Source organism: Crocodylus siamensis, chromosome 1 (genome assembly GCF_052110815.1).
Source record: "Crocodylus siamensis isolate JL-2025a chromosome 1, ASM5211081v1, whole genome shotgun sequence".
Classification (NCBI taxonomy): Eukaryota; Metazoa; Chordata; order Crocodylia; family Crocodylidae; genus Crocodylus; species Crocodylus siamensis.
This window is the reverse complement of record NC_143395.1, coordinates 152,419,512-152,434,280: the sequence shown is the minus strand read 5'-3', so window position 1 is coordinate 152,434,280 and position 14,769 is coordinate 152,419,512. Positions and strand designations below refer to the sequence as shown.

General features: G+C 44.1%; 1 protein-coding gene across 10 annotated transcripts in view; it reads right to left on the bottom strand.

The window, feature by feature from the left end:
• Positions 1-14,769, bottom strand: part of LTBP1 (latent transforming growth factor beta binding protein 1) — a 357,999-nt gene that overhangs the window by 249,737 nt on the left and 93,493 nt on the right. For all 10 annotated transcript variants that reach the window (XM_090045635.1, XM_090045667.1, XM_090045616.1 and 7 more), the window contains exon 4: positions 5,370-5,545. In XM_090045635.1, the coding sequence (XP_089901761.1) occupies positions 5,370-5,545 (176 nt within the window). The remainder of the gene's footprint in view (positions 1-5,369; positions 5,546-14,769) is intronic.

The following is a 14,769-nucleotide window of genomic DNA, read 5'->3' as shown; positions in this document are numbered from 1 at the left end:
AATACTAAAGCTAGATGTAATATTAATTAGAGAATTAGTATAGTATCTTCAAAAATCTATGAATGATACCAGTTCTTTTTCCTTTCTTTACTGTGTACTTGTGATTATTTTCCTACATATATTTTAGGTTACAGTGTGGCAGGAAACTTCCATAGTTCTCTCTTCCCCACACTCAGACCAGACAATCTGCTGCTCTGCTGTAACTACTAACTAGAGTTCACACTCAGAAGCACAGGTAAAATTCAAGTATCCATATTTTATAGCCGGATTTATCCTGTATGTCCTGTGAGTCTGTTTTGCATCACCTAGTTATATCAACTGTAGCTGATAAAACTGTACTTATGAAACTGCTCTCTGTTACATCCAAAGCCTAGTAACTGCACCAAGACCTCATTCCTTTCAGAACATTGTGACTGTTAGGTCAGCATAAGCTGACCACCAATATCCTTGTATCTTGGTTCTGCATTTGATTGAACTTTCCCTCATCATTTACTATATACATTTTAGCATTCTTTATCTTTACAAACAAAAATGTATCTTTACTAATAAAATTTATCTGCGCAGTGGCTTGTGCATGGCTCTTAGTATGAGTATAGAAGGAGACTTACTGATAATATTTTATTATATATTATTATATATTATAACATTATATGCTGAGGGGATTACAGTTCCTTTGTCTCTGTTAAATTAACCATGAATAAAAAACTTGAATAGATAGGCTCCATTTAATGATGCCTCCCCTGCCTTGCACTACTGCCAGGAAGCCCATTATATGGCTTATCCATTTTCCATTTATTTTTCATTAAACAATGGATTTCCACAACCTGATAGCCTACATATTGATTAGTTTCACTTGAGTTTTCATGGAATACCCCACTTTAGATTGCTCTTTTTGCTCAGCCATGGGACTGAAGTGTTTTGCTTGGTTCTGCCTAATGTCTTCTACGTACCACGATCACCCTGCACTCTCCTGATCATGAGCGCACAGTGCTCTTTTTTTCTTTGGTTAATGTAACCCAGAGTCTAGTGCACCTTTCTACATACTAGGGGATGGCCACACCCTGTAATTATATTTAAATTTTCAAGAATTCCATCAAGAAATGCCAGGAGCTGAAAGAGACACAGGAGTGAAATTACTAAGGTACTGAAAGAGAGTAGCAAGATGTTATATATAGCCTTCAAATGATTTATCCTTAGACTGTGGTGATTTTTACTGTAAGGAACTACTACTTGTAAAACATAAACTCCTCAGCCTCAGATGCTAATAGTGCAGGAATGGAACTACTTAAGGAGTTAATAAATAACAATGCAGGAGTCTGACATTTCAAAACTACAAATATTTTAACTTGTAAATAAAGATCAGGCAGAATGTGCTTGTTTTTAACAAAAGGGTCCATTAACTGACTATGTGGCACACCCTTTGTTTGAAATGCTACAAAGTAATGCAAGTCTGGTTTCCAGAGATGAAAAGCTTAAAATAGGATGTCACAAACAAAAATAAATATTTTTAAATTGGTTAATCTCAAAAAAGCACTTTTAAGCCATTAAAATGCAAGTAAGACAACTGTCATTTTAAAAAAATGTGTGCTGCAAAATGTCAAAGAAAAAAATTGGACACACTTTTGCCGGAAATTGTATCTAAAATAAACTAACACATGAAACAGAAGTTTTGGCTTCTCTCATTATTCTCCAATCTGACAATTATCAAGCTCGTACATAGTTTGGAAACTTTTCCTGCTAATAATATAGAATAACAATGTAAGATTTCAGAAAAGAAACAGATACTTAAATTTCAATAAGCCATTTAACGTATTTTAATGGTGTATGTGGGTAGAAGAGATGTGGCTTTTGCTGAATGCAACCTGGTCAGAATCTCAAACTGCTTCTCAGTGAATGTGTAACACGTCAGGAGAATCCTAAGTTGAAAGGTAGACTTTTTTCATGTGGTCAAACTAACTGGGAAAGAATATTCATATGACACAAGAAGGAGATATATAACACACAGACTAAATCAAAAGATTTATACTATCCTTCACACGTTTACTGACTTTGAATCAAAGTAACAGGTGGCTGTGTTTTAAAATGAAAGGAATGCAGAAATTATGCATTTTTTTTAACTTTATGGGATCCTTTGCCTAGCACTCTAACCAGTTTATTGCTAAATTAGTATTGGCTACTATTTCAATTAACCTTTTTAAAAATTATTTAAGGCAAGGAAGAAAGAGAGAGAAAAAAAGATCTGACTTAAAACCTTTATCTTTAAAGTTTTGATTTGATTATAAAGTTAGCAATAAAGCCTTGTTCTATACTATAGCAGGTATCAAATATCATCTTTCCCTTCTTGCTCAGCTGAAAGCTTCCATCTAGCTAGTATTACTGTTTCAGCTTATTTTATTTCTACAAAAAGTAACTACTCAACTGAATTGCAGCAATCAATAAAAAATATTTTCCTCTAAAATTTCAGATTTTAAAAGCAGCAACTGTTTTCTGTGCCGACAATACACTCCAAAAGTCACTAGATTTCAGAAGCCAAACTGGATCCATAAGTCATATACATGGCCGCTGTGGGTTTCTCCACAATGGTAGTAGTGTTTACTGATAAAATGGGACTGAGCACACCTTACCTACAAATCTTGTAATCTCACTTCAAGCCCAGCTACATACCAACAGAGCCAAACCAGGCCAGTCTCCCCTCTCAAGCATGCCAGAGACCAAGGACTCAAGAGCAGCCTCAGATAAATGTCTTCAAGCATCTTCAAAGGCATATTTCCAGGTTAGGAATAGGCCTGCAGACATGGGTACACAAGGTGTGCTTGGGCTCATCCCAGCCAGGATACAGCTGCTGTAGCCTAGACAAACTCTCTGGTGGAGCTCTTATATAGAGCTCTTATTAGTCAGGCTCAAATGACTTTAGAAAGGAAGTCAATATCATTATCTTTGTTTTACAAATACGGAGCAGGTCAACAACAGACCCAAGAATAGAGCCTACCTATACTGAGAGATAACCCAGTGCACTGTCCACAAAACTAAATATATGTCATAACTGAACATGTCAAGCCATAGAGCATGTTTTGATTACTTGCCTTCCAAGCTTACTAGAACCAGAGACTTTTCAACCAACTCTGAAGAAGAATGTTGTTTCTCCAACAGACAACTCACTGATGGGCTGACTAGATCTTTTAAATTCCCATTACCCTCAATTACCTTGCAATAACTTGTTCATGTGTTCATGTCCTAATTTACCAAAGACCTATAACAAATCAAGCAAATATGAAACAAACACAAGAGCTACAGTGTTGTCAGGTGGCCTCTTGTGCTAAGGCCGGCAGCTGCTGCAAAGAGCTACTTATAGTATACAACACTAGATCTTTTCCTTCATCATAGTATCTGACAACAGATTGGTTTGGTGGCAGCTTAATGGCGGGTTCAAGTTCCTCCTACACTGAGAAAAAGTCTTGTTATTTTAGAGGTAACATGGTCACATATGAGGCAAATTGTCTGAATCTGTGGATAGCGAGAAAGATTCTGAGGGAAGGAGAGCAAAGGGAAAGAAGTCGTTTCGTGTTAGAGTTTTGACCAGCAACAGTCACAGAGGAATGAAGAAAACTGCATAAAAAATACATGATTGCAGACCATGATCTTTATGGCTGATTGGCAGAGAAGGTCTGGGTCCATTATTGATGGAGATTGCTAATACCATATTTTTTATTCCATATAACACACCCCCCAAACATAACATGGACCTTGTTCTTGAAAGGTGTTACAGTAAAAAAACAAAAATCCAGAGCTTTGACTACAGAAAGCAGGGACAGAGCCTAAACTTCAGCTGACTCGCTCTCCCTTTCCTGCTTAACTAAAATCCTAACTGCTGCTGAAGACTGGTCTCCATGGGTGGACCTACAATCTTGAAAAGAACTAAACAACTGTGAAATGCAAGAAGAGACCAGAAGCCCTAGCAGACAGCAAAACCCCCTAAAAAAAGTTAGCTTGATTAGTGGAATGATTATTAAAAAGGAGAGGCGATTTCTGACACCTGTGAACTGAAGAACAATTTGGCCCACTGACTCCCTTAGCTGCTGCACTATGGAGCAGGAATCAAAGCACAGTGCTTCTATCTTGGGAAAAAGATCAGCTTCCCCAGTTAATACATGCATCCCAATTTTGGGGAGTGGATTTTGGGGGGGAAAGGTACATGCTGTATGCAATAAAATACGGTATGTCTGTTTGGGAGGGTAGATTGACGATTACTTTGAAGGAACTATATGCTTTTGCACAAGGAAACATCACCTGATGTTGACAATCTGACTAAATTACCATATGGAAAAATGGTGATTACTCGGGTTTTTGGATGGTATATGTTGTTGTCTTGAATGACCAGTTGGGGATGTTAATTTAATTTTTCTGAGTGTTATGCTGACAGGTGGTTATTCTTCTGTGGGTTGAGATTCTAACTAACTGTCAGTGTGCCAAAAGCCACGGAAAAGTACTTGAGGTTTTTGCTTTTAAATATAAAGACACAAATACTCTATGCATTGACAAAGCAGTGAATTAAACAATCACTTCTGTGCAGAAACCACATTAAGACCTTTTCAGTTTCTTGCAAAGGCACCTGGCCCTTTTTCCTCCACTAAATTCACAGCACAAATTGTTTCTCTCCACCATAACATATTGAAAAGAGGAAGATTGCTGGGAGCAAAATGTAAGTAAGTGCCTTTAGCTGCCCAAGCTGAGTGGCTGGTTGTTTAACTCCAGGCACTTTTCTCCAAATCAAACCACCAGACACTCTGTAATACCTAACCCATAATTCATCACATTCTTCACCCTTCAGCCAGAGATTGTCCTTGAGCTCCACACACGATGTGATGTGAGCCAATACCACAAGCTGGGCACCTATACAATCTTTCTTTATAAATACAAACTAGAAATTCTCATACAGTTTCTTTAACATGCAGAAGTGGATAAATGCATCATAAACTAAATAGAGAAAAAAAGTCACCAATGAGGCTGCAATTGTGGCTGCCAGCTTTCCAGGGAATGTTGTTCTGTCCATCATAGTGAAGGAAAGGATCTGTCAACTTAAACTATGCTATACCTAAAACTAACAGTGTTCACAAAGTATCTTTTATCTCAAAAGAAACCACCACCTAGAGATGATTCCAACGATGAGTCAAGTTCAATTTTTAATTTATCCAGGAAAATTGTCTCAACAGAAAACTGTGCTAAATTGTCTTGCTTGTATGAAAAATTATCTTTCTATTCTTTTGATTTTTATCTGTTTTGACAGGTTAGTGCCATGCAGATGTAAGATCAAATATTTCCAAGATTTGAAATTATGTTTTCTGAATGCTATTATTTGCAGTTTTACTCACAATGGAAAGGTGATGTAAGTTGATCCTGGCCCATTCTTAGAGGCAATGAACCTTCAGTGGATTGTTCTCCTGAAATCACTTTTTTTACTGGATAATATTTGGGCTTGATCACATATTCCTGTGTTTGACCATGATGAAGATTCATCATCAACGTCTGAGATGAAAGGGGAATCATTCTGTTTTAGGGAAGCAAGAGAAAGAGGAACAGAATATAAATTAACAAGTCAAACATGAAGGCAAATTGTAAACTGTACAAATTATAAATAATGCTTCTAAACTCATTTTATTATCTCAAAATAAAACCCATGTAAATTCCTGGATCAAAGACTTTAGTTCTGAAATAAGCGTCTTTTCAATGCATTCTACCATGTCATGCTTTTAGCATTTTTATGGTCTTGTCAGCCAAAGTCTATCATACAAAGGGGATCTTTCAGGTTGGTACAGACTCTTGTCATATTCATAAGTCTGTATCCATATCATTCAACAGATTCCAAAAAAAGGAGAGAAATCTGCCACTGCCCTCTCCCTTCCTGGCCCCCTTCTCTCCCTGTCCCCCCCATACTCCCACCTCAAATCCCTGAATTAGAACTGAACTTTGTTAGAACACAGGACTTGGCAGATTGGACAGACAAAATGAATCGCATGTATGCCATTTTCTTTGTTCCCTACAGTGGCTAATATCAAATGTTTCCAATAAAGATATAAGAAGTCTCTAACTTCCCCACTGCAGTCAGATTCCGTGCTCTTTCCTCACCTCATTCCTCTGTTTTGTAGAATTCTTCTACTCTTCTCTCTCCTCTACCCTTAACTCATACCACTCATTCTCATCACAAGTTCTGTCTGTCCATGTAACTCTTGTTTACTTTCCCAATCCACCTTTTTTGCTTCTGCTCCTCTGCTGCTGAACACCTCTGACAAAGGCTCTATAATTGTGCAGACTTCTTTCACTACACTACTTGGGTCCCGGCTCCAGCGCAAGATGCACAGGTGCAAGCCTGTTTCGCCCCCCATGAGCCCAGGGACCCCTCAAGAGACCCTAAGACCCCCCCAAAAGCCCAGCCTGCCTGCAAGTAAGCAGGGGCCCGTGGTGGGAGAGATGTAGTCCAGCTGCAGGGAGGCAGCTGAGTGGAGCAGAGGAGGATCACCACCCTCTCAGCTCCTACTTGGCTCAGCCCCCGCAGGGAGCCACATGACTGGACTGCCAGTATGTGAGACAGGGTGTGGGGGGGCACTCATCTGTCCCTTCTTTCGGTGGCAGGGAGGGACCCCCCTAACCCCTTGAGTGTGGCACGGCATCGATGGGCCCTTCTGCGCATGTGCGTAGTTTAAAAAGGGCCTGGCAATGGCAGAAGCCACACTCAGGTCCTGGCTCTGGCACAAGACGCATGGGTGCAAGCCTGTTGTGCCCCCGTGAGCCCAGGGACCCCTCAAGAGACCCCAAGACCCCCAATGAGGCCAGCCTGCCCACAGGTAAGCAGGGGCCCATGGTGGGAGAGAACGTACTCCAGCTGCAGGGAGGCAGCTAAGTGGAGCCGAGGACGGTCAACCCCCTCTCCCCCCGGCTCCAATTTCGCCCAGCCCCACATGCGACTGGAGCCTCATGAACAGGATGTGCAAACAAGCGCGCTTCTGGGCCCGGCATGCAAGTTTAGCACAGGAGTTTGCTTAGGAGGGTGAGCGGGAGGACCTGAGGCCCTGCCAGTGAGCCCAAGGGAAGGCAGTCCCATCAGTAGCCAGCCTACCAGTGGCACGATGCGGATGAGCACATGCCACTCCCCTTGGATCCCCTCAGAGTCTGCAGCCTCCCCCTCTGGCACCTCAGAGACCTCCACCCAGACGGAACCCATGGTTCCAGGCTCCATGCAGATGGAGCCTCTGGCTCTTGGCTGCAGGGGCAGCCTGGCATATTTCCAGGTTCCTGGGACCAGGAGCACGGCCACCTCCCCTTGCGAGGTTTGTTCCCGGCTGCACCAAGATCCCCTCCCTTCTGGGGCTTTGCAACAGGTATGAACCTCTTGCAGCCCTAGTAGAGCCTGCAGAGCTGCCAGCTTCTGCAGGCTAGGGAGGATCACTCATCCCTACTTTCCCTAAGACTAAACGCAGAGTGGTTGTCGTGGGATTCTCCCTCCTGAGGGGAACTAAGGGGGCAATCTGCTGCTCCGATCCCCTAGCCTGGGAGGTCTGCTACTTCCCGGGGGCCCACATTTGGGACATAGCAGGGAGGATCCCAAAGATTATCTGGCCCTCCGACCACTACCCTATGCTCCTTATCCATGTGGGCACAAATGACATGGCTTGGGGCAATCCCAGCCGGGTCACGAGAGACTACAGGGCTCTGGGAGCGGGGCTTAGGGGGTTGGGGATCAGGTGGTCTTTTCCTCGCTCCTCCTGGTTGTGGGTCATGGGCTCAGGAGGGAGAGACAGGTTGAGGTAGTCAACCAAAGACTGCGATGCTGGTGTCATCGTGAAGGCTTCAGCTTCCACGGTCACAGTCTGCTCTTTGGTGAGAGAGGCAGTGGGCTGCTGGGGACAGACAGCCTCCACCTCACTCTGCTGGGGAGGAGGCTCTTCTCAGCCAGACTTGCTGACCTGCTCCACCAGACTTCAAACTGAGCCTGCTGGGAGATGCGGAACTACTGCCACTACAAGCCCACTGGGCAGCTTTTGTAAACCCAGCGAGCTAAGGCACCCGTACCCCAGCCCCAGAGCGATCCGTAGGGAAGGCAAGGGCCCCCCAGTGGGACACTTAATGTGCCTGTACACAAATTCCAGGAGCTTGGGGAACAAACAGGAGGAACTGGTCCTCCTGCTAAATAAAAAGGATTACAATCTCATAGGGATAACAGAGACCTGGTGGGACTCCACCTATGACTAGGCTACAAGTATAGATGGCTATACCTTGTAGAGGAGAGATTGTGTGTGTAAAAAAACAAAAAACAAAACACGAGAGAGTGCATCGGGGGGGTAAGCTCTCTATGTCAAGGAAAGCTATGCATCCTTGTAAGTTGACATTGGTGCTTAGGAGTGATGATTTGAGACACTGTGGGTCAAAATCCATGGTGAATAAGGCACAGAGGACACAATGGTGGGAGTCTACTACACCACCTAGCCAGGATCAAGAGCTTGAACAGGAATTCACCAGGGAATTAGCTGAGGCTGTGCGCTCCCGGTGCATGGTTGTCATGGGAGATTTCAACTACCCTGACATCTCATGGGAAAAGCACTCAGCCACATTCGAACAGTCACAAAGGTTTCTTGTGTGTGGATGAGCTCTATCTGACTCAAGAAGTCTATGGGCCAACGAGAGGCAAGTGCTGCTCGACCTGGTACTGGCAGCGGGGGATGACTTAATCAGCGACCTAACGATTGAACGGAAGCTGGGAGACAGTGACCATGAGCTGATCACCTTCACCATCTGCCATAAAGCTGAAGCCCTCGACTTCAAAAAAAAGCTGACTTTGACAAGCTCAGGAGGCTTGTTGGCGAGGCCCTAAGGGACCTTGACCCAAAGGGGAGGGGTGTTCAGGAAGAGTGGTTGCTCCTAATGGGAGCAATCCTGGAAGCTCCAGCAGTGTCCCCCTTGGCTCTTCAGGGAACTAGTGGACCTCCTGCATATAAAAAGAAAGACCTATAAAGGATGGAAGACTGGATCCACCCCAAAGGAAAAGTATTTTGCACTGGTCCGGACCTGTAGGGAGCGAACCAGAAAAGCCAAGACTGCAACTGAACTCCAACTGGCCACACGTATCAAGGACAATAAAAAGTCCTTTTTTAGATTTGTGGCGAGCCAGAGAAAAAGCAAGGGTAACATTGGATCTCTGTTAAACCATATGGGACAACTGATAACCAATGCCCAGGAAAAAGCCAACCTGTTTAATGGGTATTTTGTGTCATTTTTTCCAGCCCCAAGGGACAGCCCTGCTCAATATGGTACAGGGCAGCCAGGGCAAAGAAGAATTGTTACATCAATGTTGATCATGTGAAGAAACACCTTGAGAGGCTGGACACCTACAAGTTAGCTGGCCCAGACAGCTTACACCCCAGGGTACTTAAGGATCTGGCAAGCATCATAACCCAGCCCCTGGCATGGATCTACGAGAACTTGTGCTCAGGCGAAGTGCCCAAAGATTGGAAGAAGGCCAGTTTGCCTATCTTCAAGAAAGGGAGGAAAGTAGATCTGGGGAACTATAGGCCCATCAGCCTGACATCTGTTTTGGGGAAGATCTTGGAAAAAATCATCAAAGAGTCCATTCTTGACAAACTGGCTGAAGGCAGCTTCCTGGGGGATAGCCAGCACAGGTTTGTTGTGGGTAGGTCTTGCCTGACAAATCTCATCTCCTTCTTTGACCAGGTGACATATCACCTGGACAAGGGAGAAGAGATTGACATCATATATCTTGATTTTAAAAAAGCCTTCGATCTGTTATCCCACAATCATCTCATAGACAAACTGGCCAACTGTGGCCTTGGCTATATCAGAGTCCACTGGCTGGGGAACTGGCTCCGAGGTCAGACCCAGAGAATGGTGGTTGATGGAAGTCAATCATCGTGGTGTGCCGTGACCAGTGGGGTCTCCCAAGGCTCAGTCCTTGGGCCTGTTCTTTTCAACATCTTGATTAATGATGTGGACACTGGTATCAGAAGCAGAATGGCCAAATTCGCTGATGACACCAAACTTTGGGGTAAAGCGTCCACGCCCGAGGACAGGATCCAGGCCAACCATGACAGGCTCGGAAAATGGGCAGACAAAAACCTGATAGCCTTCAACTCCGAAAAATGCAAGGTATTCCACCTTGGGAAGAAAAGCCCGCAGCATGCTTATAGGCTTGGCAGTGCTACACTTGCTAGCAACATATCTTGCTGGGATCCTATGACCCCAGCTGACTTTCTGCCCTTCAGGCAGGGGGCTGGACTCAAGAATCTTCCGAGGTCCCTTCCAGCCCTAATGTCTATGAAATCTATGAAAACATGGCCGAAAGGGACTTGGGGGTCATGACTGGCCACAAGATGAATATGAGCCATCAATGTGATGTTGCAGCCATAGATGCGTCTCTAGCAAATCCCAGGATGTCATCCTCCCACTGTACTCGGCCTTGGTGAGGCTGCAGCTGGAGTACAGCATCCAATTCTGGACTCCACAATTTAAAAAGGATGTGGAGAAGCTTAAGAGAGTCGAGAGGAGAGCCACGTGCATGATCAGAGGGCAGGAAAACAGGCCTTATGATGAGAGGCTGAGAGCTATAGGATTCTTCAGTCTGATCTTCCGAGGTCCCTTCCAGCCTTAATGTCTATGAAATCTATGAAACTGTCACCTCTTCCTGCCAAACAGCACTATTTCATTAACCCAATCTCTCACCTACAATCCCATTCATTTAGTTGTGCTATCAGATCCCCCTCAGTCCCTCCCTGCACAAGACCCTGCCAACTGTTCAAAAGGAAAACCACCAGGAAAGAATGGCTGCTTTTTCTACTGTAATAGTACTTTTTCTAGATTGCATAGTCAGTGCACATTCCACATGTGTCACATGCACCGATCAGAAGTTTTTGAACAGTAGTGACCTTTAGGGAGTTGCATCCTTTTGTTTATGTGAAGATATAAGGGGCAGAGCAACTGAGACCCATATTTCCTTTGTAACTGGAAGCCTATAACAGCTGATAATTCTCCTCCTCCCCCCACCTCAAAAAATTAAAATGGAGGGCAGGCCATAGGATCCACAATGACCACACCTCAAGTAACTACAATTCTGTTGGGTAAGTAACCATTCTTCCTTTAAGCATGTGTCCATGAGCAGCTGTATTCCACTCTGAATGATGGGAATGGGGGTGTCAATTGCATCAGTTGAACAGTGACTCCAGTACTTAACATCTGACCTAGCTCCAAGAAAAGAATGTTTAAAAATGTTCAGTGGAGCTGTTGCCACCTCTGTGTTACTACCTATTGACATGTGCTAAAAGCAAGCAGGAGATGTTGCTTACACTTCAGTGGAGTGAGTCTCAATTGATGTTCAATGGGAAAGGCACCCCTGCCAGCTGGTAACAATGATATTTAACCACTGTGAAATGATTTGGGCATAGATAGCTGGACTTTTAGAACACATTCTTGTGCATATAAGAACGTGATGCAAGAGCCTAAATAATTTGGTTCAATTAATATAACAAAGCAATAACCTTAATATAGCTCATGAGTAATTTATTTTCTCCAAGTGTTGACCACCATAGAATCATAGAAAATGAGGGCTAGAAGGGATCTCAGGAGGTCATCTAGTCCAACCCCCTGCTCAGAGCAGGACCATCCCCAACTAGATCATCCCAGCCACTGCTTTGTTTAGCTAGGTCTTAAAAACCTCCAAGGATGGATATTCTACAACTTCTCTGGGTTGCCTATTTCAGTGCTTTACTACCCTCCTGGTTGAGAAGGTTTTTTCTGTTATCTAACCCTGGGGTGAGCAAAATACAGACCATGGGCCAGATCCGGCCTGCTAGGCAATTTCATCTGGCCTGCAGGGTTGGGTGCCAGCTTGGTGCCATCTGCAAACTTGCTGAGGGTGCACTCTGTCCTATCTTCCATTGACTACTACCTTCTGAACCTGATGATCCAGCCAGTTTTCTATCCAGTTTACAATCCACTCATCCAACCCATTAGCTTTCTTAGCTTGCTTTGTGAGAATGTTGTGGGAGATGATATCAAAAGCCTTTCTAAAGTCAAGGTATATTACATCCACTGCCTGCCCCGCATCCACAGAGCCAGCTGTCTCATCATAGATGGCAATTGGGTTGGTCAGGCATGACTTGCCCTTGGTGAATCCATTCTGACCATTCCTAATTACCTTCTTCTCCACCAAGTGCTTAGAAATATATTCCTTGAGGACCTGGTCCATGATTTTTCTAGGGACTGAGGTGAGGCTGACCAGTTTGTAGTTCCCTGCATCCTCCTTCTTCCCTGTCTTAAAGATCGGCACTATATTATTTTTCCAATAATCCATGACCACCCCTGATCGCCATGAGTTTGCATAGGTAATGGCCAGCGGCTCTGCAGTCACGTCAGCCAACTCCCTCAGCACCTCTGAGTCCATCACATCCTGCCCCTTGGAAATTGTACACATCCAGCTTCCTTAAACAGTCCAACCTAAACCATTCTTTTGCCACTGTTGGTTGCTCACCTCTTCCACAAACTGCTGCCAGGTCCAGTAGTCTGGGAGCTGACCTTCCTTGTGAAAAACACTGACAAACTGGTTGAAGTGAAAATCTAAGACAACCTTAGAACCAACTTCTAAGGACCACCCTGTCTTTGGGAAATGTATACATTTGTCATGTGTATACAGGTTGGTCTGATGGCACCAGGATGTTTGTGTGCAACTCTGTGTCATCTAGGGGCCCTGAATTTGTGGGTGGTCCAAACCTTTTCCATGTGTCTATGGGATCCAACCCCCAGGCCATGACATTATGTAGCATTGAGACCTTCCCCTCTAACTGCTGTGTCTCTAGGAATATACCAACCTAAGCTAGAGATCTAGGGGCTTCTGCTGAAATCAAGCAACTGACAGCACACAGAGGCACACATACAATGTGGCCTAACACAACAAGATATAACTCCATCAAGCTATTATAGCCAATTTTAATAGAATTATAGAATCATGGAGAAGACGAGCTAGATAGGACCTTAAGAGGTCATCTAATCCAACCCCCTGCTCAAGACAGGATCATTCCTATCTAAAGCATCCTAAACAAGCATCCATCCAGCTACTCCAAACAAAATTGGACTTACAACTCACTCAAAAACATCAAGAACACTCACTTGCCACAGGGCAAAGAGATGAAAGCTGTTAAGAGTTTTGCCACTGTAAGGATAGAAAGTAGTCTGTTAAACTACACTTGAGATATCCAAAGAAGAGGACTATGCTCCTTGTTACAGAGGAAGGCAACCTCCCCCCTCCCCCCACCCCCCAAGCAACAAGCCCATACCAATCTGACCACAGGGTAAAACTCCTTCCTGATCCTAAATATGTCATTCAGTCTGACTCTGAGCAAAGAAACAAGATCCACTCCTGAGGAGCACTAAACACCCTCAGTCAAAATCCCTAGCCTTGGCTGCAACTAACACGCAGTGTTTCTGAGCAGTAGGAGGGGAAAAATTCCTTCCTAGCCCTGTATGACAATCAGCAAATCCCAAAAGCATGGGAAAACCAAACCTCTCTCTCACCACAACCTGGGAACTGCAAACAACTCCACACAGCACACACCCTAACTGGAGAATGAGAACTCCCCTTTCTGTCCTCCACATTCTCCACAAACTTATCCCAGTCCTTCAATTTTGTTTTACAGCTAAAAGTTGGTTGTGGAGCTCTGCTTCATTCTCCAATTACCACCTGCTCTGGGCTGCAGAGAATTTATCAAAGTCTCTAAGTGTGTGTGTGTGGGTGGAAAGTGGGGTAGGGTCTCGGGTCTCCTGGGCTTCCAACTTCTGCTTTTTACAGCATACTCCAAGCATTGCTATTCTTAAATCATCCCTATTCTAACAGCAAAGAAGCTTTTCTAGAAAACCAGTCTAAACCTATTTTGCTGCAATTTCAAAGCCATGCTATACATCTTATTCTCTGCAGTGAGGGAAAAAAGCTGTTTTCTTCTTCATGGAAACCCTTCAGATATTTGAAGACTGCTATCAGGTCCCCTTTGAAGTAACTTTTCTGCAAGCTAAACATAGTTATTCTGTTGTCTCCCTCTGACCTTTTCTTTTTTTCCTCTTTCCCCCTGCTCTCTTCCCCCTTCCCTCCCATCCCCTCCCCTGCTTTACCTTTTGTCTTGCTTATCACTACCTATTTACATTTTCACTGACATCCTACCACACTTTTAGCTTCTCTCATTCCTTGGAGTCTCAGACCAGCAGAGACTCCCTGTGCTTGACAAAGGGTGACTGCGCCCAAAAGCTTGCGCAGTTGGAACTTATTTCCAGTGACTCAGTTGGTCTAATAAAAGATATCACATCTAACCAAAGAACCTTGCCTGCCTATATCTCTCAAACTGTCTTTAACAGTTTGTCTGTCAAAAGCCCTATTGAGAGAGCCCAGCTGCAGCACATCTGGATGAGAGATGCTTATAACTTAAAAATCTTAGGGGACATAACAGAAGATACAGCAAGTGGTGGGCTGAACCATTTGCTGATGTGCTAGAGCCAAAGCGAAAGGGAGTCTCTTCCTAGCATTAGGGACAGGACAGTAGGATTTTGTTTTGCTTGTTTGTTTGTTTAAAAGGCTGTGTTTAATTTGGGGGGACTGACTGAGGAGCTGCTCAGAGAGCCAAACCCACCTGCAGAATCCAGTAAGCTAGGCACCCACTTACATTCTCTTTGTATGGCTTGCCTTTCAAGCCCTTCACTGCTTTTGTTGCCTGCCTTTGGATCTTC